At 41.4% G+C, this 26,810-nt stretch overlaps 1 protein-coding gene and 1 long non-coding RNA gene across 2 annotated transcripts; one reads left to right on the plus strand and one right to left on the minus strand.

Moving 5' to 3' along the window:
• Positions 1-25,222, minus strand: WRNIP1 (WRN helicase interacting protein 1; the record flags this gene model as incomplete). The annotated part of the gene is given in 8 exon segments (XM_084223209.1): positions 1-764; positions 1,223-1,302; positions 2,160-2,315; positions 7,280-7,512; positions 14,183-14,427; positions 15,432-15,623; positions 24,513-25,126; positions 25,129-25,222. Coding segments are annotated over 8 exon segments (1,890 nt in total). The 3' UTR covers positions 1-488.
• Positions 14,352-24,426, plus strand: LOC311164812. The gene is made up of 3 exons (XR_014616889.1): positions 14,352-14,489; positions 22,606-22,693; positions 24,213-24,426. It is a non-coding gene; the product is annotated as an uncharacterized lncRNA (long non-coding RNA).
• Positions 25,223-26,810: the final 1,588 nt, after the last annotated feature.

The raw sequence follows: 26,810 nt of genomic DNA on the forward strand, positions 1-26,810 counted from the left end.
AAGCTTTATTGGTTTAATAACTGTCATACAAAACTGGTCTCTGAAACATCATAATAGCAAAAATTACTCTGTAATTATATTTTGTACAGTATTTTAGCAGAGGGGGTAAAATTTACGATTTTTTTGGAAAATAATGTTCTTGAAATCTGAAATAGACACTGATTTTAAAAAGCAGCACAGTAATATTTCTTGTCTCACAGCAAGAGCCAGAAACACAAGTCTCTTGTTTTTTTTAAATTTCATTTAAACCAGTGACAGCACTATAGAGATAAAGCTTATTTTTGCATTTCTATACTGCCTAGCTGCAATCCTTTAGAAAATACCTTCTGAACAACAGCAATAAAAGCAGAAAGATAAAAAAGTATCTGGAAGGCTTGGTGGCTTAATCCTTTTAACCACAGTAACAGGCAGCTGACACTGTAAGGGGAATTTTGATCCCAGTAGAAATGTATGAGTCATAAAATCAAAACCCATTCTGAGCACAGCAGTCATGTTTTTCGTTCCTTGAAGAAGTTTGTTCCTTTCAACTCTTCTGGTAGATAGTCCTGCTCCACAGGTTCCTTGTACATGGGGTTGTATTTGTAGCCTTTTCCATAGCCCAAGTTCTTCATGAGCCTTGTTGGGGCGTTTCTCAGGTGCAGAGGAACAGGGGGCAGTGGTCCTGTGTGCATCCTCAGGCATTCCTTGACATTGCCATATGCCCTGTACACCTCTATGGACTTTGGGGCTCTGGCAAAGTACACTACACACTGTGCTAGAATCACCTGCAAACAAACAGAGGGAAATGTTACATTACTTATTTTAATCTCTTTGGGAAAAGGCCTGCTATTCAGGTTGTTTGGACAGCATGGCAGGGAATGTTTTTAAACTGACCTCTGCCTGCTACCATAATATGAATACTATTATTTAACAACACCATAGCTCCACGGTTTTCACTACTAGAAAATAACAGCTACTTTTTCTATTATTGAAAAAAACAGAGAAAAATCATATATGTTCATGCATCACATTTTAACAATAAATATGCAGTGACTTCTTTTTAAACTACAGCATCTATTTTAAGAGCTACAATGTTCTCTTGTCAAAGGGACAGAATAAACAAGTAGCAGAATGAACAAGTAACTAAGTCTGCCCTGTCCTTGCAATCTGCTTCTTTTTATAGTTACAGATAGGTTTTACAAATTGCAGAACTTTCAAATCAGTGAATTAATGAAGCATTTACCTCACACTCAGGCATTCCAATGAAGTGACAGCCTTGATAAGCAGCAACTGCTTGTGTTAAAGCCAGAGGATCTGCCAGTCCTACAGAAAGGGATCAGATAAAAGCAGGCTAAAGTCAATTTACTTCACTTAATGTCTTTTTCTTTTTTAAAACTTTTTTTTTTCATTTCCTGTAAGGTATCCATGCACATTTCAGAGCTGCTTTCTCAGATATTGGAATTCCTGGTACAATACCAAATCATACATAAGATACACTCTCTCCATCCAAAAGCTTTCCTCCTCCCACAGAAAAAAAAAAAGGAAAAAGGAAAAAAAAAGAAAAAAAAGTCTAAGCTGTGGGTACGATTTATACTGAATCTGCTGCCACACACTGGCAGCCTGAGCAGTAGCTGACCACGTATGATTCTCCTACCTTTTGAAATTAATAAAGAAATGGGGAAATATTGCTATACAGACAGAGCTTTCCAGGTCTCCTAACTCTTCACCCATCACATATGTGCTGGATCTGCTGCTTTAGATAGGTAAATAGAGAGGCCTTACAGCTGTTAAACTTAAGGGTTGCAGGTCAGGGTAGGTATTTGTGTGCCAGATTTATTAGAAAATCAGACATCTCTGAAATACACACTCTCTGTGGCACAAGTTTACGGGTGACCTACAATCAGCAGGGCTTAAAAGAATCCATATTAATACACACCAACCCTGACCTCAAAAACATTTGTCTTTCCTGAAATAGGTAATCATCACAATGACACCTCACGTAGGTCTCTGCCTGCATATACAAAGTTTTTATACCATGTGGAGCATTTCAGTATTTTGGACCTATTCTGCATATAACTGTTTTGGGTTTGCTTTTCAAAAGCCAACTTTAAGAAACCAGAGAAGCCTGGCAGATCTTCATTCAATATGATTTTCCAATGTGAAATACTGCAAATACTGACCTATATCTTCACTTGCAAACCTCACCAGCCTCCTTGCCACATAGAGTGGATCCTCACCGCCCTCAAGCATTCGAGCAAGCCAGTAAAGGGAGGCGTTTTCATCAGAGCCTCTCATAGACTTGTGCAGGGCAGAGATGCAGTTGTAATGTTCTTCTCCTGTTTAGAATGGGGGAGAAACAATACACAAAGCTGTTAGGAGGAAATTAAGTGAAATGCATTTAAGGGAACAGAATATATTTTACTAGATTACATCAGTAAACATAAGCTGGTTTTTCAAGCTCTTTTTAGGGAAATGTGGTTACAGCATTCATTATTGTTTTCAGTGCCTTTATGGTTTCCCATGTGAATGATTCCCTAACTACATAAGCAAAACAGAGCAACTGGTGATGAAAAGTTTTTTTTTTTTTTTTTTAACATTGCTAGGCAAACAATTTGGGTTTTGTAATCTAACTGCCTTTCCTTCAAAAGAAAATAAAAGACAACCCCAGATATCTTCAGCAATTAGAAAGAAAACTCTACATAAATAGCTTGTAATTGCCAAAAAGTACAAGCACATACAAACAACTGATCATTGCTCTTGGACATACACAGAGCTCTGAGAAGACAACACATGAATCAGAGAAATCCAGTGCTATACCGTAATGGAATTTTAGAAAAAAGACATTTCACATAATCTAAAACGCGAAAATAAAGTGTGCAGTAAAACACGAGTTTGATGTGCTGTATAGGGATGAGAAAAAAGGAAATGCCATGGATATACAATGATGGAACATCATAAAATTTGGAAAAAACAGAATTGCAGTGCACAACCCTAGCAAACCACTAGGAAATGCTGAGTTCAAGTGTGGATACCTGCCCTACTGCAACAACACTTGAAACGCCAGGCTTCCAAGTAAAATGTGGAAAGACTGAAAGAACTGCAAGGAAATTTTTTTTTAATAGTAAAGCTTAATATATGATTAGATTTGGACTCCAAAAAGAAACAGAGCTATTCCACAGATCTTCTAAGGGCTACACTTAAAAATAGGGAGTCAGTAACTTGTAAGAATATTTTGCTGCAATGTTGTTACACTTTCCATGTTATCTACCTTTTTTATTTTTTCAAGTGCCTGGCATACCTTGGTTCACAGCTAAGTATGTATTTTAAAGACAACAGGCTGCATGCACAGCCATCTGTTAATATTCCTCTCCTTCCTAAGGCTAAAAGGATTTACAGCCGGAGGGGCACATCAGAACACACCAGTGACTTGCAGGCCCTGAAAAATAATAGGGCTTGCCTGAGTGAGTTTGACAACCAAAATCACCATGCTGCTGCAGTTGTTCCTTTTGTAGCCAACAAGATCTCCACCTCCCAGGTCTATTGCCCCCACCTCTGCTCCTGCTGGAGTGTGATTCTGTGAGGAATTCAACAGGCTGCCGGCGAGCACAGGCAGTCAGACAGCTATTTTTGCTAGGACTCCACACAAAGAGCCCTGGTATGCAGCCCTCACTCGAGCCAACACAAACAGCACGTCCGTGCTCCACCATAACACTTGAGTCAGGAGCAATAACCCCAAGCAGCTGAACTCGCATCATCCTCTTGCAAGAGGCGTCTCTTGGTCTCTTAAAAGTAAGGAAGATGGCCTTTAAATATCTCCAGAGGTTGCACTCATCCAGATTTTTCTGCTGGAGGCTTTTATGTGCTGTTTGGGCTACTGTAAAGTATCATATGTGGGGATACCAGCTGGAGAGGTAGAAGGGATCCAGCAGATAGGTTTGGTACAGATATATAAACCTGCAGGGAACTTCAGACTTCAGGCTGAGAAGGGAATTAGTTTTCGCTTTTTATTTCCTTCCTTACAAAGTCAGTGTTGGTGACAGAGCTGCAATGACAATACTTCAGGACAGTCACATTGCATTATCAATTAAAGACAAAATACAGTGATGTCCATTGGAGAGAGATCATACATTTCTGCCTAAAAATACAGTTTATAGATAGCCTGAGATAGCAAAAGCAGCTTAAAAAACGTAGAATGTTCAGTAGACCTTTATTTATTAGCCTTCTCATGCTGGTTAGCTAACATACAGGTTTGGGCCTTATCAATTCAGTTGAGAGACAGCCACATATCAGTTTATCTATCTCTGCTGTATCCCAGATGCCTCTTGAAATCAAAACTATGAAAAGTTTTAAAAATCAAAATAAATTTTCTCTATGCAGTTTCCACAAAGGCAAATACCATTCTGAAATAAGACACCACACAAGAGGCTTTGTGAAGAGAGAGCTTTCTAGTGTCTAACATATACAGATGCATAAATCTTGTTGACATATGCCCAGAGATTGCTTTATGTGCTCATGAGGAGTTTTCAGGCTAGTTTAAGATGCCAATTTATCTCAAGTCATATTGGTAGAAGATAGGGAAAAGGTCTCATTCACAGACCATAATTAATATTTGAGCTTCTTAAATAATTTCTATTTGCAAAGCAGTGGGCAAAATTAAAATCAGTCCCCATCTCAAATTATTTTCTATCTTAGCCAAAGGTAAACCTCAAACTGATCATTGATGAAGGAAAGAAGAAAGCTGTGGAAGTAAGAGTAGACCAACAGCATGGATGAGAAGACTTCTCATTCTGATCCAGCAGAAAAAAACTGAGCTGGAAAAAAACATTATGGTGTGAGTGTGGTGATTTAACACCAGTTGGGAATCCAACTCCAAATAAGCCACTCCCCTACCCCAGCAATGATGTGCATGGTATGGAATAGCAACTGATTCCTGCCCACATGGCTCTATGCTCTGCCGCGACAGCAAGTCCAGGACAGCGAGATACCTTCTCTTTTCTCCTCCAGAAAAGGTAAAGGAAAAACTGTGATCCAGACTGCAGAATATATTTACTTCAGCATAACACATTCCCAGTCTTTACCATACATGAAGTTATGTCACTACACAGACAGTGAAATTACTGACATTTATCTTATTAAATCAGTATTAGCAGAGTGATATGATCTGTTAAAGGAAGGGCCAACAATACAACTATACTTAAAAGATCTAATCACTGCCCATCTGCCAGTGAACTTCAATGAATTTGGTTGCTACATCATTTTTATAAAAGGATCGAAATTTTAACAACTGCAATTAAAAGCTAAAATATGACTAATTTTCTTTTTCCTCTCCGACTCCAAGGGCTTCAGGCAGATGCTGGCAGTGAAATTTGATTAAAGTTGTTTCTTTGTTCTTCCAGCTAAAATGCATAAACTATCTGCACAAAGACCTTTTCTTTACATGTCTGCACATAGATTAGAAAAACAGCCTAACAACTGCATTATGAATGACTCTTTCCTAGATTACTTGATGAAAATACAGAAAAGAATGCGAATTACATATATTTGGCAAATTTTTCAGAAGGTAGCAAGAAATAATGTAAAATAAAAAGTCCATATTTACACTCTGAACACTAATCAATTATTTGGTGTTTTCTACATGAACATGCAATACATGTATATCGCTGCTATCATGATTAGACCCTTCACTTCAAAAGACTGAAGCATTTTATTTTATAGGACTGTAGATCCCCCCACCACAGCTGTGATTCAAAATGTGTTGGCTAAAACATGATACCAAAAAAAAAAAAGAAAAAAAATTATGCAGTAGCCGCCATCTGAAAGTCCTTTGTATTTAAAAGCACAAACAGCTATCTCTACTGTGGACAAAAGCAGTCAACAGTCAGTGGTCAGACCATTCCACAGAAGAGAGAAATTCTGAAAAGACATGTACTCAGGCAACCTGCTACTGTGACAATATCTGTGTCAGGCTTTCTGGCTTTTATACAAGCCAGAAAAACAGACTTTTCACTGCTTTCACCATTCTGAAAATCTCTAACCAAAAAACCCCACAATAAACTACAAAAAAAGATTACTGAAACAGAGAAGGGCCTGACACAGACTACCCAAACCTGATGCAAGCCTCAGGAAGAGGCACTCTGTGCCACCTCTAGCAGAGCAAGAAGGTGCAGGAGGGTTGGGAGCAATGGACACAGCCAAGAGCTCTGTGTGACAGTGGCCACAAGGCGACAGCAAACACATAAGGGACCTGCACTGTGCAAGAGACTCGCACCAGAGAACCAGTCAGATTTTCCACTTCCTTCTAATCACGACCTCTTCCTGCCACAGACCCCATAAAATGTTTCTTCTCCCTCCCCCTGCCTGCCCTCAACTTCTCAGCTGCCATTAGATCAGTATCTGCCCAGCTGCCTTTCTCCTGCCAGTGAGTCATCATTATTTCTTTGTAGCAAGAAGGCTGCAAGCAGGCATATGCTACAACCAACCTCAAGAAACCTCTCATCACAGGTCTTTAACAGTGGCAGTTAATGCAGCATATCAGAAACAGTGGCCCAAAAAAAAAAAAAAAAAAAAAAAAAAAGAAAATAAATCAGTTCTCCAAATACTGCTTGACTTAATAATTTCATACTATTCTGCACAGTCATTCAAGTCTTGCTGAAGAACCAGCATATGCATTCAAGGGGATTCACCTTATCTGATACTCACTGATTTTTAACCCTCTAACATAAAATGGTTTAGTGGCCAACTACTGTGATGCCTAAGATTGCCAAGTCACAAATTTAGCAAGAGTGGTTATCACACTAGGAAGCATTAAGTGCAATGCGATTTACGTGGCCTGCCCTAAGCAAGCTACAGAATTCATTACCTTAAAAAGCAACTCTAAAAATAAAGCAAACTGCTCAGGTTTTGACATAACATATTGCTGTGGATGTGAGCACTTCCAAGACTTTCAAAGGAGTAGAAGTGCAATGGAAGATATCCAGCCCTTCAAGAAAAATGTCCTCATTAAATTCTTCTGCCGGTTTCACTGAAACCCTCATAGCCCTTAAATAACAAATAATTTCACCATGCAGCTAACTGTTCCCAGGACAGCAAATAGATCTTTCAGCTAATCTACACTTCCTGGTTGAGAAGGAATTTCCAGCTGAACTACACTGTAGACAAAAAGTAACTTTTGGGACAAACTTCAGTACAACCACTGTTTCAGTAGAGCAAAAAAGGTACAAAAAAGGGAGAAGAAGGGGGAATTAGAGAGGATATCACATTTTGAGAACACTGCATCTCAGAAACTGCATCTGTTACTCACCTGCTCGGTCATACAGGATGTGAGATCGCTGGAGCCCCTCCTTTACATGCTCTTCTGTTATCAGAATGCCATGTGCAGCACCACCTCTGGCAGTGGTGTTCAAAGGAGCATTCCTTCCCGCTGCTACTCTGGCCTGAACTGCCAACTGGAGTCCGTTCAGCCCAGTCCTGGCATCCCCATCACAAAGATAGGCAAGTGTGTTCAGAGCTTTCTCCTCTATGTACACCGGCAATCTGCAACAGAATAACCACACACCCTTAGCCCCCATCGAACTCCTCTCCCTGCCAGTTGTGCTGGAGATGACATTTCTTTACAAAGTTTCTTGATACACAGCTGGGTTTAAGATTTGTCTTAACTTGTCCTGCAGAACCAGGGGACCACCCTCTTCCTCCTGCTCCAATGCCTGCTAAATACAATTGCAGCTGAAAAATGTAGGGCAGGAGCTCTCATCTATTTAACCCCCTTATTTTTCCTCACCTCAATAAATTCAACAAAAACTAGGGTTAGGTTTTCACCACAGCCCAATTCTGATACAGCCAGCTGAGCTTTACAAGGTTTTACTCCATCAGCATTTCATTGGTAGCACTTCAAATTCCTTGGTGGAAGAACAGTGAAAAGACAGCAAGCTATCCAAATGCAGGTGTGAGAATATAGTGAGTTATAAAGTCATTAGCATAACGTTTTGAACTACTCACAACAGCAAGAGGTGCTATCAGTTGTTCTTTAGAAAACAACAGTTGGAAAGATTGTTTACAATGTAAAACACATGCATCCTACTTTTTTGGTATTACAACTTAGTCACTGGGGTACAAAAAATATCTTACTAGAAAGAAGCTGTATCCCAATACATGCCCATCACTCTTGTTGCCATCTACTGCTCTAAGTGTGCCAGAACTGTAATGTCAGGCCAAATTCCAGTGAAATCACAATGTAAATGAACAAGTCACTGAGATTAACTCAGTTGATTGGAGCATGGTGTTGATAACATCAAGGGCTTGATCCCTGTATGGGCCATTCACTTAAGAGTTGGACTTGATGATCCTTGTGGGTCCCTTCCAGCTCAGAATATTTGGTGATTCTATGACGATGAGAAGACCTGAGAAATGCACCAGCAGGATCTCCTGAGATCATCTAGGGAGTCCATGAAAAATCTGTGGGAACAACAAAGTCCTCAAGTTTTGTCTCTAGGTTTTCACCTGCTAGGCTGCAGTCCTCACTGTTGGGACACATCAAAACCAGTTCACCCATGCATGTTTCACAGGTACCCTTCAAACCTCAGTTACGTAGACAAGGTAACATCTAAGGTGTTGCCAGGCAGCGGGTGTAACTGATCTGATTTGGAGAGAGCAGCTAATGGAATTAAAACATGACATTAATGGCCTAACTGAGCCACTTGTAGTAGCTGCACTGTAAATCAAGAGTGACAGGTATCAGTAAGGATTAGCACATAGGCCTTGGTGTGAGAGGCCATTTCTTATGAAGCTCTTGCGTGTCAAATAATTAAGGATTCACAACAGCCCTGCACTTCATTTACCAGAAGATGTGTTACTATTACTACCAGTGTTGTAGAAAAAGGCAGCATCAGGATTCCCAGACAGATGTGTCCATTGATTTTCTTTACTTGACATCTCTTCCTCCTTGTAAACACACTCTGCACTTGTCACACAAAAGAAAAAGACTGTAGGTTCTGGAAAAAATTTAGCAGTTAATATTTGAGTCCTCTCATGCCACACATAAAAAGGAAGTATTAGTAGAGCTGCAATCTTAATCAAGCACTGCAAGTGAAAGCTGACAAATGTCTTATAGGGACAAATCCCATGCTGCAGAGAGTAGACATCACACCCTGGCAAAAATAGATGCACCACATGCATCTCATCATGACTTTTTTCCATATCCTTATTTCTCATGTATTTGATGAATCTAGTAAAAAATATAAACACATATGGAGTGGCACTTTTGCTAGGGTGTTTCAAACACCATCTTTGAACAAGGAAGCAGAACAATGCAACTGCACAGAGACTTAGTGCATTATCTCAAACATCAAATGCCTTGAAAATCAGGAAGCAACATTCATCCCTCAGCATTACAGATGGGTACCAGATCTTTCATAAGCATTAAATTAAAAAAGCCAGCAAGGAAAGCAAAAGCTCTTTTTAAAAAACCAGCAGGCATTACACACAGACATCCTGCTGCTAAGGCCTCCTTCAAAAGAAATGACCCCAAATATACAACATGATGAGCAAACACTTCTCACACACAAGAAGGGCATACCTGAGAGAAGGTTTCACCTTCAAGGACTAAGCTCATTGCCTGCTGCTTGCAGAGAAGCACATCCTGTGCTTGAGGCCTCCTCACACTGATACCACAATGGCAGACAGTCATTGCAAGTAAAGGGGAAGCATTGAGAGCACTAAAATGCAGGCACTACCTTGGAAGAAGGTAAGTACAGTCTTTTCCAAAAAAAGTTGAGGTCTCAGAGCACTTTTGCAATTTATCTGCTAATTTAAAGCTGAGTTGTATTCCTGTCTCTTGTTTCACTATAGGACTCTAACTGCCCCGTTGAATCAACGTAAGCAATTTATATTACAGTAAGTGAAACAAATATTCACAAGAAAGTATGAAAAATCTGGTTACAAGCAATGGCCTTGTCCATTTAAATGGTGAAATTTCGGTTGTAACCTAAGGGTAATGGCAATTCCAATCCAAATAATGCATTATGTATTATTGGCTGATCCAGTCCATGCCTACAATAGCATGACATGCAGGATGTGATGAAGAGCAAGAAAAAATGGAGAAAACTTTTGCATACAAGCTGTTTGCACAGCACATTGATGAGAATCACTGATTGGAAATAACACAATGCTTTCCTGTTGCATAATCTCAGCTCCATACACAGCATAGTATTTCAAAATAATAAATCGTTATACTCAGAATAACTGAATTAGCATTTTTTTTCAGAGCAATTGAGACCTTAAATTCCATTTTCTGATGATTTAACTTCACTAGACAGGACTCTAATTTCAAAATCAGGATGATGATTATTTCAATACCTTGGCTTCCAAAAACCACTGTTGTGTTTGACATTTTTAAGCCCATCCTGTCTTCAGAAGCTCAAGTGCCCTACTCCCTCCAGTTTATCCAACTTCTGCACCCATCAGAACTGCAAGGCAGAATAGCTCCCATGCTTTCTGACTTCTTTCCAAGCTCCCGATACGCTTGCAGATGGGCAATCCCATATTTTATTCAACTTCCAAAATTAACACCGAACACCCACTGGATGCCAATGGTCAATGTTGGTACCTTGTAACCAATGATACGGAGACCAAAACATAAACAAGCCAAAAGGGACGTGCTGGGACCCATCACTCACTGGGCTGAAGGTGATATACTAGCTCAAGGAATGGAAAACTACCACTACAGGATAATAAATCCTTCTTCTAGGTCCTCTTTATCACCATACCCTCGAGACAGTTTGTGCCAAGAACCAACATGAAATGTCTGATGAACAACCCATTAAACCCACACAGCACAACAGCATTTCAGCCAATGACAAGAGAGCATAAGCAGCATCAGGGAGTAAATATAAGGAAGCCCAAGCAAGGAGAACCTGTGTGATCAAAGCTTTAAAAAATTACTGAGCAAAACACAAGACAAAGTACCCACTGCTTCTTTCCCACAAAAATCAGTACTTTCTTACTTTCTCAGTACAATTATTCTCACTATGTTCACTCCTTGGCAGATTGCAACACTTTTACAGGCAAACAGTTCTTCAACTGAACTACTGCAGTGTGATATGCACTGCTCACTGCCTTACAGTATTGTCTCCCAGTATTGCCTCTCACCTCAGCAACTCATTTCCTGCAAGGAAATTGAATGGATATTCCAATTAAGGAATAATTTTCAAGAAAGTATTGAACACCGAAGATCCAAAGGAATTCCACCTTCAGTGTTGTGATTTACGAACCAGTGAATTCAAAACACGCCAGAACTTGTAATACGGCCAGTAGCAAGCTGAACTGCATGATGTTTGGGCTTGCCAACAGGAACCTGGGGTTCCTTCCATGTCCCTCAGCTGTGCGCCTTCTGTGCTATCTAGCTTCAAACACATTAATCAACCATCCAGTTTACTGTCTGACCTCACTTAGAGATACCCTTCTGAGGGCAGCACTTGAATGACAAAAATAAAAAGCCAAGAGAAGAATTTGGTTTTTTCCACCACTGACACAGTACAAGTGTAATGTATCAGCGCACACCTGGAACAGCTGGTGCTACTACTTACACAGCATAAACTGCAGAAAACACAAGTAGTTGTAGCAATAAAAAACATCTTGAACATTGACTTCTTACTTTTCTTCATCATGAGTATGTTTCTTCCTTTCTTGTTTCTCCATCTTCAGTGTACTGAAGACTGTACTTCAGTAGTCTTCAGATTTACTGAAGACTTCAGAGGCACAGTTTGATGGCAGTAATGCTGATGCAAATATAACAAAAAGCACATATTATCCTAAAGAAATCCAGTAATTAACATAAAAACTGTCAAAGAACCTTTGTGAGCCATGATGACACAACAAACAGAAAGATATCCAAGAAGTAAAACCTTCTGCTAGTTGCTCTAGCTTTAGAGCAAGAAATGTCCACAGTAGAGTGAAAGAGAATCCAGGTGATCTAACCTTATCAGAATCCTGCACCAATGGTGGAAGCAAGATAAGAAAAATCCACAAAGAAAATCTAAGGAAAGTTTTGGGTAGAGCACACTTTCCTTGTGGAGTGCAGATGACGAAATCCATTGAATCACTTGGGGATGGCTGCATTCTTGCCAAGGATAGAAGATGCTTGTAAGGACTAAGGAAGATTCACTCTCACCTTCTTCCTCAAGGTAATAGGAGAGACCACAAAGAATCATCTTGTCCTTCAAAATCTCTTAGATAAGCCATCCTGTCAAACAAGTGATGTGATACTAAAACCATCTGATTAACTGAGGCCAAATAGCACATGCAGTACTTCATACTACACTGCTGTGGCTTGGAAAGGGAGACTCATATGGGAAACCCAAAATTCAATGTACACACCTCTTGGGCCTTCCTGCTAGATCTCTGCAGCATTTTCACAGTGGGTACACCTCACTGTTTGGGCACGTGCTGCCTTACAGCTCCTTTTCTCACTCTGCTATAAAGGTGAGCACCGTTAACAACCAAATGAATTGTAATTGGTGATTTCCATTTATTCTTCAGGACAGCATGAACAGTTACCTGCCTGCACCTAATGACAGTCCTGTTCCATGGAGGCAAGGGAGTAAAAAGCTGAGACAGCTGCTCCTGCAGAGCAGTGGAGAGGAAATGAAGAAGCAGAATTGGTATGGACACTGAAGCAAGAAGCAGGAATCGGTGAGGAATCCAAACCAGAAGCACAGGAGGGTGGATGGCTTATAAAAATCTGAACTTATCAGCAACAGAATGTAGGAATTGTGGCTCAGCACCAGATTGCATAATGAAAGATAAGAAAGACACAACTGCAACAAAACCTCCTCAATCCAAACCCCCATTTTTATTTTTAAAGGCTTGGCTCCCATGCCTTTGGAGTGTGGCCCTCTGTCCCCACGGAGAGATTTCTGAAACTGTGTTAGTCTGACAGTCTGCCTGCCAGACTTCTTTCAGTTTGATGAAGCACCGTGCTGTTTAAATCATCCACAGCTATCAGAAGGTTACAGACATGGAGAGTCCAGCGAAACCCAAACCCAAACAACTGCAGCTGAAACTATGCCTTGTACTTTAATCCTGTACAGAAAGGAAAGTCTCTGAACCCCAGTCAGGGTGTAGCCACAACCACAGCTGTGCCACTACATTAATGCTGACATGCAGTACTGCCTTCTCTTCTAAAATTCACATTACTACAACACATAAAAGCTACAAATGACTAAACCATGAGGCAGGGTTACCTAAAAATAAAAAAGGAATACCTTTCCTTACCGGTCCTGACCTCAGCATTCAGGTTGGCAATTCTTTGTGCTTACATTCTGTGACAAAATTCAAGTGGATTCCCTCTCGTTTATTTCATACAGTCTGTCAATCACCACCATGCCAATGCACTGTAAATTACTAGGAGTGCAGCCAAGAACCAACACTAAGGAAGTGTAATAGCTGGCACGTGAGTACCACAGTACCACGCATTACTCTTATTTGCCAGCCTCCTGTTTCAGAAGACAGATTCTCTTGTAGACAAATCTGGATGTTGTTTTTTTCCAAAACTTTCTGAAGTGTTTAATATGAATTTATCTGTCTGGACATCAAGGGGCAGAGAGAAACAAAGTTTCTCTTAAAATAATCTATTAATGTCTCACAGCAACAGTCTCCTCTCATCACTGGATATCCTAAAACACAGCACAGGACTTACCCTGCAACTAAAGAACAGAAGCAGCATCATCGTCCCTGATCTCATTAAAAACAAATTCTCAGAAAAAAACAAACTTTTGGTAGGCACTTCCAAATTAAGAAGGGAATAGCCCATCCAGCACTTAACGGTAACACGATGCTTTTACAACCAGTAGCAAGAAGTAACACACATTAGGACATGACAAAGACCCAAATACAGGCTTCCACAGCAAATCCTCAGCAGCAGAACAGATTTAAATATCCTGAGAGGGTGAGTCAGGAGTTATGGATCCAAGTATAAAATTCTCTCCTAATCCAGACGGTGAGATTATGTTTTGGATGGAGAGAGCCAATGCTTTGAATTCTCTCTCTCCTGTCACCCCCGCCCCCGCCATATGCTGCCACTTCTTTTCTTTACTATCAGAAGTGGCTAGGGTTTCTCTTCCCACCCCCCAACTGCTTCATTCTCTCCCTGGCAGGCAGTCAGCTCCTCAGGCTGTGCACGTTAACACCCCGCAGCCCATAAAGTACTCACTCTGAGCTCTTGCTGCTGCTGCCAGTCGCAGGAGTGCCGTGCTGGTCACCCTGGCCCAAAACCTGGAGCCCTAAGAACCTGACGGCCCTCATCAGAATTGCCTCCATTGCTTCAGCCGAGAGCTTCTCCAGGACGATCACCCGGCACCGGCTCAGGAGAGCAGCATTGACTTGGAAGGAAGGGTTTTCTGTGGTCGCTCCAATCAGGGTCACCGTCCCACACTCGACGTGAGGAAGGAAAGTGTCCTGAGCATGGGAGGGAAGCAGAAAAAGCTGATCTCAATCAATGACAACCTGAAACATCCCATGTGAGTAGGCTACTTTTTTTTTTTGCATCTTGTGAGACTTTGGGTTCCCTGTTGATATGACAAATAACCACACTGACAAGGCAGTTCATCTGCACAGATATGGAAATTATTTAATTTCATGCACCCAACACCTTATTAATAAATGACTGCACTGAGAATGACTCTACCAGCTGAAAAGAAATAGGGCAAAGAAATCTGCAAATTTTGGGTTTGTGTGACTTTGGTTTATTGCATGGCAACACAAGAAATCATGAAATTGCCTTATCGAGTATAACAAATAGTGACGCTACTCCTAAATATGCTTTGAATCAACCTTTAGGGCTACAATTCCCTGCCTAATTCTGTACTCAGAAAATGACAGGAAGATTACATAATAGTTCAATTTAAAAACTGCAACCAGTAGTACAGAATTCAAGCTTTCCATGGCACAACTGAAAAAAACCTTATACCTAGGAAAAGAAAAAAGACAAAAAAAACCAAGTGATGGCTGCAGTGTTATCCTGAAGTACCATGCCATGACTTATTTTTTCTTACACAGAAGAGAGCACAACATTAAAATACCCACCTTTGGCACATTCACATTCCAGACCTTTGTAAAGGTAATACAGAACGCTAGCCCCCCAGATGGAGGCTGAAATGAAGATGTGTGCAGCAAATACTACTAACATGACTCTGCAAAAATAAAATGTCATAAAAATATCACATAAAGACTGGCACATAAGTATAATTCAGCCTTTTGTTTAAATCCTTGAATCAAAATAATTAAATGTTGGTTGGAAGTTAGCTGAGGAATTTAATTTTTATGTTTCTCCCAAATTCATCTACTACAAGAATTAACATTGAAATCAAAAGCTCAGAGGAAGGTATCACCTTAAGGCAAAGTAGAAGATTTTACAGAAGTGCTGACAAAGGCTCTTTGAAAAAAGCAGTGCAGTATAATACCTGCTGAGATTTATTGAAACGATGGATCTCATCAATAAAGAGGATAGTTTTTCTCTTGAAGAGTCTTTTTTCATTCTGGGCTTGGCTGATGACATCTCGAACATCATTTGTCTTGGCACTTGTGGCTGACAGTGTCACAAACCTCATGCCATTCTTTTTGCTGCTGTTGGCTATGATGTGTGCCAGTGTAGTCTGAAACAGCAACAGGAGAAAGCTTTGTAAAAATAATTTCAGATACAGAAAGTACCAATTTAAAGGAAATATGTAAAGAACAAAGCTATATATTTTGGACATAGGGACAGGGTTGACAGTTTAGAGAGTTAACTTTTAGCTCACATTATTCTAAGGCACAGAAGACTTAAAAACTTCCTGCTAGAGGTAGTTGCCAATTCCTCTGCTGCATTTCCAATGGCTGCACTTTTCCGTACCAGACCCAGTGAGCCTCAGTACTGAAAAGGACAGCACTGACAGCTGTGTCCTTTGTCACGGAAGAAGAACTCTCTGCCAAATACATTTCTGTCACTGAAGACGGGCTGACTGCAATTCCCTGTGCAGTTATTTTGTGGAGCATGTTAATGGATAAAGAGCTGGACTACCCCAAGACACCTGCCTAAGAGTTTACAGTGCAACTGCATGTGAGAAATAAAAAGCTACAATGTTATTAACTAAACCCTTTTATATTTCAAATACACATAAAAATGAAATTAATCAGACTGCAGTTTCTACAAAAGCATGAAAATATTAGCATTAGAAATTTACATATGTACTTAAGAAAATGTAACTCTTAAATCTAAATAGTCAACAGTAATCAAATGCTGGCCCAGAGAAACAAAAGGCAGCTTACTGAACAAACTGGTTGTTTTTAGCAAGCAGCTATGTTGTTTTTCTGTCCTTATGAACAACCCCTTCAAATCCAAATTTATTTATAATTTCACTTAGCCTACCAAAGCACCGACACAACCTCCATCAACCTCCTGGGTACATTTACTACACCAGAATATATCACAGACATGATTCTGAGACTTTCCTTCACAACGCTTAGTTAACACAGGTGTATGCCCCAAAGAGAATGTATCTCTATTTGAAAGTACTGCTAGAGAAAACAGGTGATTCCTCCATCAAGCTCACTGTTCTATTAGAGAAGGATCCAAAGGAGACTGAAGACAGGAGAGCCTCAGCAGATGAGGACTGGGACAGGTGCCAACAAAACCACCTCAGAAGATATTCTAAGTGCTGAGGTTAAAGCAGCAGGTGGTGTCAACCTGATCTTCTTGCAGGGAGGCTGCAGAAACAAGCATCTACCACTTGGCTGCCAACGGTGTTGCAGTACCCTGCTCTGTCCATTTAATGGATTTCCTTGTCCCTGAAACTGCAACCAGCCCAAGTTAGAAAATGGGAGGCTAAGGAGAAGGATATATTGTTATTTATTCTTGCTTTACTTTTAGTAAGGTCTTCCTGATTGCCTTCAGAAGCGGTGTAATTTCAGGTCCTGATACAGGACTCACATCCCATGTTAGATCCTTCCTCGCTTCCTGGAGCTCAATCCACCAGCCTATCCCCAAGCTGTATCATTGCAGAGGACAAGACTGGAAGAACACTTGGAAAGTGTTTGCAGCAAAGCCTACAGACATTAGTGAGAGCTGAGAAAATAAACAAATAAGCAAATTCCACCCCATCAAAACCAAAAGAAAAATATCTTTGAAACTGAGCTACGAAATTAAAACCAAAATTCATCTTTCCTTACAAAAGGGCCTAGGATCAGAATGTAACTTCAGAGGATATATCCATGTCTTAAAAATCTCTGATAGCACACAAACACCCAATACATCAAATCTGGGGAGGAAAAAGGAAAATGTACCTTTTTATTCTCTAAAAGTGGCAGTGGTGAGATGACAAAGAAAAAAAAAGTAAAGCAGCTATTCTTCCTGTAGCTCCACTTGGACTGGTAGCTCACATTGTACCCTGGCTGCCACTCAGAGAGTTTTGTTATTTACAAAAAAAGCAGCAAGGACTTTGTTTTATACACATGCACAAGAGTCCATATTTCTAACTCTAATTTAGGGGAAAAAATCAAAGAGATTTGTTTGAAAGTTACCATTAGACCAAGAATCTACTTGAAATCTGCTGCATGGATCTCAGCCAGCAGATACCTCTCCCCCTCTGCCAACTTGTGGGTCACGAAAGGTTGCAATAAGAATAACATACATTGCCTTTCAAATGCAATGCTTGACAAGGACAGGCATGTTCACAATCTCTTCCTTCTGTTCTGCACAATCAATCATTCAGCAAGTCAAACTGCCTATCACACAGATGTAAAACTTTCCCTGGTCCTCTGAAAGACTTTCCATGAGTTCAGGATTTTTATGCTGCTTTTTGTCCTACCAACTCAAGCAAAAGTCAGTAACAAGCTACAGTTTTCTCCCTCTTTGTAACTTCAGGTTACAACCTAAAGGAACACATAACCTAGTGGAGAATTCATGTAAGCAAAGTAGCTTAAGTATGAAGGCACTAGCACAGAACAACTGTAACTCATATGCTAATTTCCTAGTTTCCCCCACGGGCAATGTATTTAAGGGACAAGAAGAAAATTAGAAATCCTGATATGGAATAAGGCAGAAGAAAATGCACTGATTATCCTTCATAATCTAAAATAAATTTTGAAGTTTGATTCTTACACTGGAAAACAAATCTTTTAAAATAGAGACACTGATGTTGCAATTTACTGCGAGTACCCCTGAATCAGAACCTGCATAATAGGCACAAAAGAAAAATCCAAACAACGTGGTAATGTGTTCCTTTTATTATACAGGTGTTTCTTATTTAGTTCATGTTTTTTTCTTTATGTGCAGGAGAAGGAATATTGTTTCCCACAAATTAAGACTAGGAGTGATCCTGCAAACTAACCCTTTGCTAACTTCACTAAAAATCGCACCTTACAAAGCTCAGTGTAATATCCTTGCCCCTTCCCAGAAACCATTCTTAGTTCTCGTCTACTATGATGCCAAACTATTCAAACTCATACCTATTATCTTAACTTTTATGCTGAATATTGTGAGACTTTACTGACCTACATGATTAGACAAGCTAAAGCAGTGACACCATAAAAAGCTGTTCTGAAACAGAAATATGTTCACCAAGAAACTTCTGAACCATTATTCACCAATGAGTAACACTTAACTTCAGCCCATGGTCATTCATTTCCAGATCCATTACACACAGAACAAACACTTAACTACCGAAACTCTCCTTCACCATCCTGTACTTATTGCTTTGTGTCAGCCCAAATGAGAATATCCTTTCCCAGCAGCTGAAACTGTCTCAGATTTACAAACAACCAGCAACCAACCAACCAAACAAACACTCCCAAACAAGAAGCTCGCTCATAGCAATTATGCTACCTATTTTTCTAGGCTTTGATACAAGTTATGGATGAAACAAAAGCAACCCACAAAGCATGCTTGGCTCCACACACCTCGCACTGTCAGAGTAGAAAAGTCAATCAGATTTGCAGTTTGGTAAGCTGGGTGTTTGTACTAGGAGACAAGAATTTTCTGTATACCCGGAAGTTTCCCTGACTGGGCAACACTCTAAGTATGAACTATTTCTCTCCTCTCTGCACTGCCACTAGTCAAAGCTCCCTCACATCCACAGCTGGAAGAAAACAGTTAAAAGCTCATACAAGTTAAGCCAGTCTTATTGATGCTGATGTTCAAGGACTACCTGCTCAGAAGTAGTTTTTGATTTTTGCAGCCCTGTACCAGGCCATTAAACTGTGCTCATCACATTAGCTCACCAAAGCTCCCTACAAGAATGAAGAGTGGTACTGCCTAGCTCACTTCAGGAACCGGAATTGGAAAAAACTGGGAAGGGATTAGAACACAGGGTTAGATCATATCAAGAATACTGTGAAACCTAAGGTCCTAAACAGTTCTCCCAGGAAGTCTGGAAGGGTGTAGGCTCTACCAGGCCATGTTTAGGCAACCAAAGCAGATCTGGCACTGACCGACACAAGTGCAGCACAGCATGAATTATTCCTGAGCAGGGATAATCTAGTTGGCATGTAGGTTTCCCCAACAAGTGACTTTGCTGGTTTGTTCCAGAGCAACCACAATGTAACAAGAGACTGATAAGCCTAGTGCAAAACACACAGGCTAGTTACACCTACAGACTTGTAGGGTCTAAGCTATGCTATCAGAGTGCTGAACTAGCACCCTGATTTTCCTTGCTGCTGTTTGATCATGACTTTGCAGCTATTTTTTGCTCTTCCTTTATTCTGGTCAGGATTTCCAAATCTTTGTTTACATGGTGTTGCCATCAATGGTCTCCCCTCACCCTCAACCTTCCCTTTGCTGGCAGCAGGGCCATACTGTGGCTGCCAAGCAATTGGGAAAGGCCGTGCTCTGTTTCACTGCCTTGAGGGAGACACGAACAGCATCCTTGGATGCCACACAGGGCAGCAGCTCTCTGGGATGTAGCTCTGTGGATGTTCTCTGTACCACACTGCGTCACAGGAGATAAGCCAGGCCGTGTCTAAAGGAAATTGGCAGCACAGCAGGTGAACATGGCCTGGGGACACTGTCTATACAGATAAACACAATCAAAAGTAGCAGCAGTTGGTGTTTATATAAGGGCAGATGCTATTCTTACCCATCTTGTTTGGTTCCTCAAACCCCAAATAGCCCACTGAGATACTACTGGAGGAGTAAGTGTCACTGAACAAGAGATACAGCATGTGCTTTACAGGACTTCCAGAATCCAAGCCCAACCAAGCATAAACAGATGCAAGGTCATTGCATAACGTTTGTTGAAATGGAACTGTATCTCCATTTGCTGTATTCTGATTTGTGTACTTAAATTCCAACTGCTTTATAGATACAATGGTATTTTCTCTTCCAGCATTCTCTTCCTAGAGAACCATCCTATGTTATTCCTGGTTTAGATAAGCAAAGCAAAGCGCACTGCATTACAACACTGCTCTCAGGCAACTGCAAAGACAAACCCATTTTTCAGAGCTGTCCTGGACTTTCAGTTTACACTACTGTAAAAGACATGATGCATTTTCAGTTTAAAATTTCATGCTAATCAATCGAAAGAACTCATTAGTTCAAATGGTTCAAATCAGGCCCCAACCCGTGTGAATAACAGAAGACGAAACACATCAAGCAATCAAACAGCCCATTAGGTAACCACCTGAATCAGCAAAATAGGAAGCACTGGGAAGTGACGATAAATACGAGGGCATCAAAACAGGTGTTGGACTTTCTGTCTATGTTTCATAGGTCATTTATTGAATGCAAACAAAGAAAAGAAATACAGGGAGTTCTACAAATAAAATAGAATGTCAGAGATTTGCTAGAAACTTCAAAGACCACTTACTGAGGATTTTAATGTTTTGCACTCATACCAGTACTGCATATTTTATCTTATTACCAGAGGGCAGACATGAACCTCAGAAAATCATGCACGAACGCTCTTTGCCTTATCTTCTATAAGGAGTGGGTTCATGCCACTTGCTACCTATTTTTTTCTTGTTACACAGCAGCCATAAGAGGGAATGTTTACTGTATTCAAATACAGAATGTTCAGGTTTATAAGGCTTAAACTTCATCTGTGGCAGCAAAATTATTCGGTGCTCAAGTTACGCTGTGTCCCCCCGCTAACTCTTTACTAAAATTGGTGCCCCAATGGCAGACATGCAAAAATCTAAATCCCTGTATTAAGGTGCCATAAATCACAGCACAGCTTACTCACATTACATTCGGATTTATACAGGCCTTTAAAAATTTGCATAGTCAGTATGAACAAGCTAACTGTTCCTAAGTTAATAACCATGGCATCTCTTTGAAGCAGTGTTTCTTCTGGCCGGAGTCTAGTCAGCTTCTTAAAAGAAGAAAACTGGCTCTTGTGTTCAACAATTCAGAGTGACAAAAGTGCAAACAAAAAGTCAAAGTCTTTCCATCCAGAGCACCTTGGCTTCCTACATAACTAGGATGACAGATTCAAGGTACAAAGATCATGTTCCTTAAAGTAAGAGGACTTGGTACAGATGGAAACTCAAAAGAAAAGAGGATCACAACAGAAATACCCCCATTTTGTCTTTTCAGTTTTGAGGATGCTTCCTTGAATATTCAAGTGCATCTGAGGCCAAAATCGACTTGGACAGAGCAGTTACATAGCACACATGTTTTTACTCCAGTACCTAGCTTTACTGTTCTCATGATAAAAATTCTGCAAAAATACTCTTGACCTACAATATGAAATATTGCATTTATAGCACTTTGAGAAGCAAGATTATTTTCTTCTTGCTTAGAAAAAGTCTGTTGAACTACAAAAAAAAATTTTCATAAATGTCCAGATTGAAAAATAATACATAAACTGATTTGAAATTTGGCCCTGATGATTTACTCCACGTTCAGTTATTTATTTTTTTTTACTTAGTCCTGCTGTACCCTTTTCAAAAGTATCAGTTACCATGGCATTTGGCTGTAGAAATGGAAGAAGGCATAGATGGGCTGCAATAACCAGATTCCACGGGTAGCAAGAGCCTGTAGAGGTTTAAGAAATGTATGACCACCTTACACAGCACTTCTGAATTTAGACCAACATATCTAATTATGCTGCTATTTTAGCTCTTTGATGGGCAGAGCTTAGCATATGGCCTTGCTACATACGAGACTACATAGCACGCAGTTATTTCTTAGTGTTTTTCCTGCTGAAAAGCACAGCACTTAATGGAAGCAGTTTTTGCTGATCAGTCCAACCAGGTCCTGAGGCAGTGAGAATACTTACTTCTCCTCCACAGGATCTTTCAGGTTTTCAAGCCCTAAGTTGCTTTCTCATGAAATGTCTTCTTAGACACATGATATACATACAACTCAAATAGTAAGTGAGCGAGGTAGGCAGGCAAGAACAGATCTCCTTTTTCATCTTCAGATGGACTACTTTGCTTGCATGTTAAATCTGTCAGGAGAGGAATTTTATAAGGACATATCCAAGAAAAGAGCAGAACTTTTAGCTATTACACTCAGACAGACATTATGATTTATGGGTAAGAAGGCCTGAGATAAAAATCTACTCTAGCACCATCCTAGATAAACATGGGTGAAGGGGCGAAGTTCAACTTTTTGCAGAAGGAATTTCTGGTTCAGCCAATAAATAATGTGTGTTTCATCAGGAGCCAGCGGAAAGCAGATACACTCAAAACTCTGCTGAGAAGGAATAACCTAGAAAGCAGAAGAGTTACCCAATTTTATTTTTACTCGGTGAGTAAAAATGTAACAGATGACTTGTGGAACTGTTCTTTGATGGGTCAAAAGGCACAGAAATGACACAAGTTAGACAACTGAAGAGAAACAAAATTTAAACTCTGTGAAAAGCAAGCTTACTAAATACAATTATGCGTAAAGCATATGAGTGAAGAGAATGGGACGTATGAAAGGAGAATGAAAGCTGTGACATTACAGGCATAAAACAGATCACCCATTACTTAAAGACACTTTCAGTACCACAGAAGGTTGCTAAAGAAGACCTGGAACACAACTGTTAAGCTGTCACAAGCTCATGAAAAAGCACTTCCATGGTCAAAGCCAGGTGCATTCATCAGATCACAACCCAAAGGCCACTGAAGCCAGTACCAGTTTGCAGAGATTGTTCCTGCAGCCCTTGCTTTGCTACCACTGTACTTGTACAGCAAAGAGCAAAGAGGGCTTCCAGAAAGAGCAAGCACATGCTGTTGACAGAGATAATAAGAAACAAAAGGCAGGAGACCACAAAAAATATAGAAGCAAGCCCCTTGTGTTACTCACTCTGAAAGGAGAATTCCTATTTATTAAAGAGCTGAATTCCACTTCTCTCTCTGGCCATCTTACTTCAGTCAATCCACCTCCCCTTTAATCAGCTTTCAGAAACAGCCCTTCTTTACCCTATCTATTCTGAGCTCTTACTTTCTGCTATTACTTTGTTATTTTAAAGGAAGTGTCAATTATTGAAGCTCACTACTTGGTTCTTTTGAGGTGTATGTTATCTAGCTGAAGAAACCTGCTGCATCATTGCTAATGGTATTCATCTAATTCTAACACCTGCTCCTTATTTACTGTGATTGACTAGCATTATTATTCAAACACCACATAGCAAGTCTCTTATTTTCAACTAAGTATGTTGACAAGAGCAAGCTGCTGTTCTGTCCTTAACTTCTCCGCTAAGCATTAATTACTTCCCCTATCCCAGATTTCTCAAGCATACTCTCAGGCAGCCAACACACTAAATTATATAAATATATAATACATGAAACTGAATGTTGTGAACACATTGGACTGATGGAGAAAACTGCATTTTGTTTGCCCTGCCACACCACAAATCTGAAACAGGACAAAATTGAGACAAGATCTTAAACACTGCTCAACCACACCTGAGGCATTCCTTTGGTCCTTCTCTCACAACAACTGTGAATCCCTTTACTGCTGTGCTGGAGGGTCTCTGGGGATTCATGATGGCCCCTGGTATGCTAAAGGAGGCAGAACAAGAAGGTGCAGTGGTTAGATCCCACAAAGAACCATGAGCCCAAAAGGGGTTGAAGGTAGATGAGTGCCTAGCCATAAGGCTACCCGGCCTTCCACACCAGTGCTGCCTTCTCCAAGGGGCAAGAATTGGTAGGCTAAAACAGACCGAGTACTCACAAACTGTGCTGTGTTAACCTGTTGGTTTCCTAAGCATTTAGAGATTCTGTGTTGTGGCTGTTTTTCAGCTTCTCAGCCATTAACTAAATCACGGCTTATGTTTTAGGTATGGACTTTGGAGTTACGAAATCTGAATTATCTGAAAGCAAGAGAGGCCTTGTGTGGAGCGGGGCTGATGGGGGTGGACCAATTCTATTCATGAGGCAGGTTGTGTTTTTTGTAATCTTAAGTGAAAACTAGTGGACATCAGCACGTAAAGAATCTACAAAAGAAACCAAGAAGACAGAAAGGCGAGGAAAAGAGAGAGTCTGAAAATTAGCAGGTTTTACGTACAGCGGCCTCAAGAGCCACCTGAAGCAGCACCGGCCCGACCCCGCAGGCTGCGAGCGGGGCCGCCCTCACTCACCTTCCCGCAGCCCGGCGGCCCCCAGAGGATGAGCGAGGGGATTTCGTGGGACTCCAGCAGGGACCGCAGCAGGGTCTCCGCCCCCAGCACCCGCTCCTGCCCCACGTAGTCCCCCAGCGCGTCCGGCCGCAGCCGCTCGGCCAGGGGCTTCCCCTCCAGCTTCTGCGCCAGGCTCTGCCCGCACTGCGCGGCCGCGCATCCATGGCCCGCCGGCACGGCGGCCTCGTCCCGCCCCGCGCCGCTCCTCCCGCCGGCGGCTGCCGGGCCCTGCCCGCCGCCGCGGCCCTTGTGGAAGAGGGAGAAGACGGGGGACCCGGCGGGCGGGCGGACCTCCTCCGGCTGCCCCTCGGCCTGGCTGCCCGCCGGGGCGGCGGCGAGGCGCGGCCGCTTGCTGGGGGGCTCGGCCTCGGCCCCGCCGGCCTGCAGGCAGCGGTCCAGGTGCGCGTTGATGTCGGCGCCCGGCAGCTCCCGCAGGCACACGGGGCACTGCACCACCCGCTCCCCCTCGGCGCCCTCCGTCGGCTCCATGGGCTCCCGCGGCCGGGGCAGGAAGCGCAGCCGCCCGCAGCCCTTCGGGAGCTGTAGTCCGCCCGGGCCTGCTCCCCGCCCAGCGGCCGCGCTTTCCTGCCCCTCTGCTGCCAAGCGACGTCGCCGAGGTCTCTGACCGTGGGGTCCGCCTGGTCTTTCATTGAAATGTGTGAAAACGTCATTCTCTGCAGAAAAACCATCAATAAATTACTATTTTTAAAAAAATTAGATTCAAAACTGAGCTCTCGTATTCTGCAGAATGCAGGGCCGGTTGTATTTCAAAGATGGGCGCAGTAAGCGGTACCATTCGCATCCTAATTTACGACCCGAACTTGACCCAGTGGTAATTCTTTCCACATTACATCTTGTTTTCTTTCTTAAAGTATATGTTTAGGTTTAATTATACACTGTGACATAATAGTTCCCAGCTTGTAAAATTCAGGTCAGTCTAATGTCAGCTGTATTAGGAGGTAAACAAGTCTGGCTACTGGCTACAAGTACCCCCAGACTTAAAATTTGAAAATGGCTGGTTGCAAAGTGTCCAACGGGTCAGAGAAAAATAAAATTATTTGAACTGATAATGGAGGCCAAAGGACTGAGTTTGAAACAAAGTGCTTTACAGCCCATCATGTAAACCTGGTTCTTACTGAAGAAATTACAATCTATACCCAGATGTTGAAAGTAAAATGAGGTGTTTGTGGGTTCCAGTTTTCGGCTAATAACCTATTTGTCTGCACATTTCTATTCCTGATCAGATTTAGAAACAATTACTATATTGTTTATATTTTTCTAATACAAATATATTGATTTCCTGCTATAAGGTAGAAAAAGCAGCAGGACCATAGGTATGCACTGCCTGTGCTTACAGCTGAGCAATGATTTTATGAAATTTGTGGTCTCTGAGTGTGTAAGTGAAGATGTGGTTCATGAAGCAAGATATTTTGCTTGGAGTGAGCAATTGGCTTGCTGCAGATGACCCAGAAAGTAGAAGAAAGTATCTCCCAGGCCAGAGCTGGGAAATGTCAAGGACTGGGGGAAGGTTTTTACCCTCCTTTGGGGGAAAATGGAGCTTCACACCATGTGAAGGTCATCGTTTCCCATTGCTCAGTGGCATATGACCAGGGTGAGATTTCTATTCTGGGACTTTGGAGGAGGCACTTGCAAACAAATTTCACATTCTATTGTCCAGCTTTTTGTTTCAGAGATGTATTAAGGTAATAATGGGTGGAGAGCACAATCATGTTTGGAGTCAGTCCTAGTCTCTGCTGGTAACAGAGCCCAGTAAGACATTTGAGCTTGCCATCCCATTAATATTTTCCCAGATAACTAACTCACTGGTCAGCTTGAAGAAACATGTCTTTTAATTAAGATGTGTCAGTCTCATTAGATAGATGGCCACATTTGATGATCAAAGCGTAGGATGGTGTGCTCTTTGGAGAGCTATGGAGAGCCTGAATCAGCTTTCCTTGGTTGAAATCCTGTCAGGCCACAAGGTCTTCACAGCCAGGTCACTCTAAATCACTGTAGGATTTGAGTAGCTGCAGACATGGAGGTAGCAGGAGGGCATCTGGAAATGTGTCCCATTTTTTTCTGACAGCTTTTGATTACATCTTATCATCCCTTGCCGTGGAGTAGAGACATGATCCATGGAATAATGGCTCGAAGGTCAGACTGAACTGTTGGCTATTTCACCGGCAATTGTCAGAGCCTTTAAGAAAATCCACAAACCTGCTTTTAAGAAATGGGGGAAGAAAATCTCCTAAAGTGCTC

The sequence above is a fragment of the Fringilla coelebs genome (assembly GCF_963513975.1).
Source record: "Fringilla coelebs genome assembly, chromosome: 1".
Classification (NCBI taxonomy): Eukaryota; Metazoa; Chordata; class Aves; order Passeriformes; family Fringillidae; genus Fringilla; species Fringilla coelebs.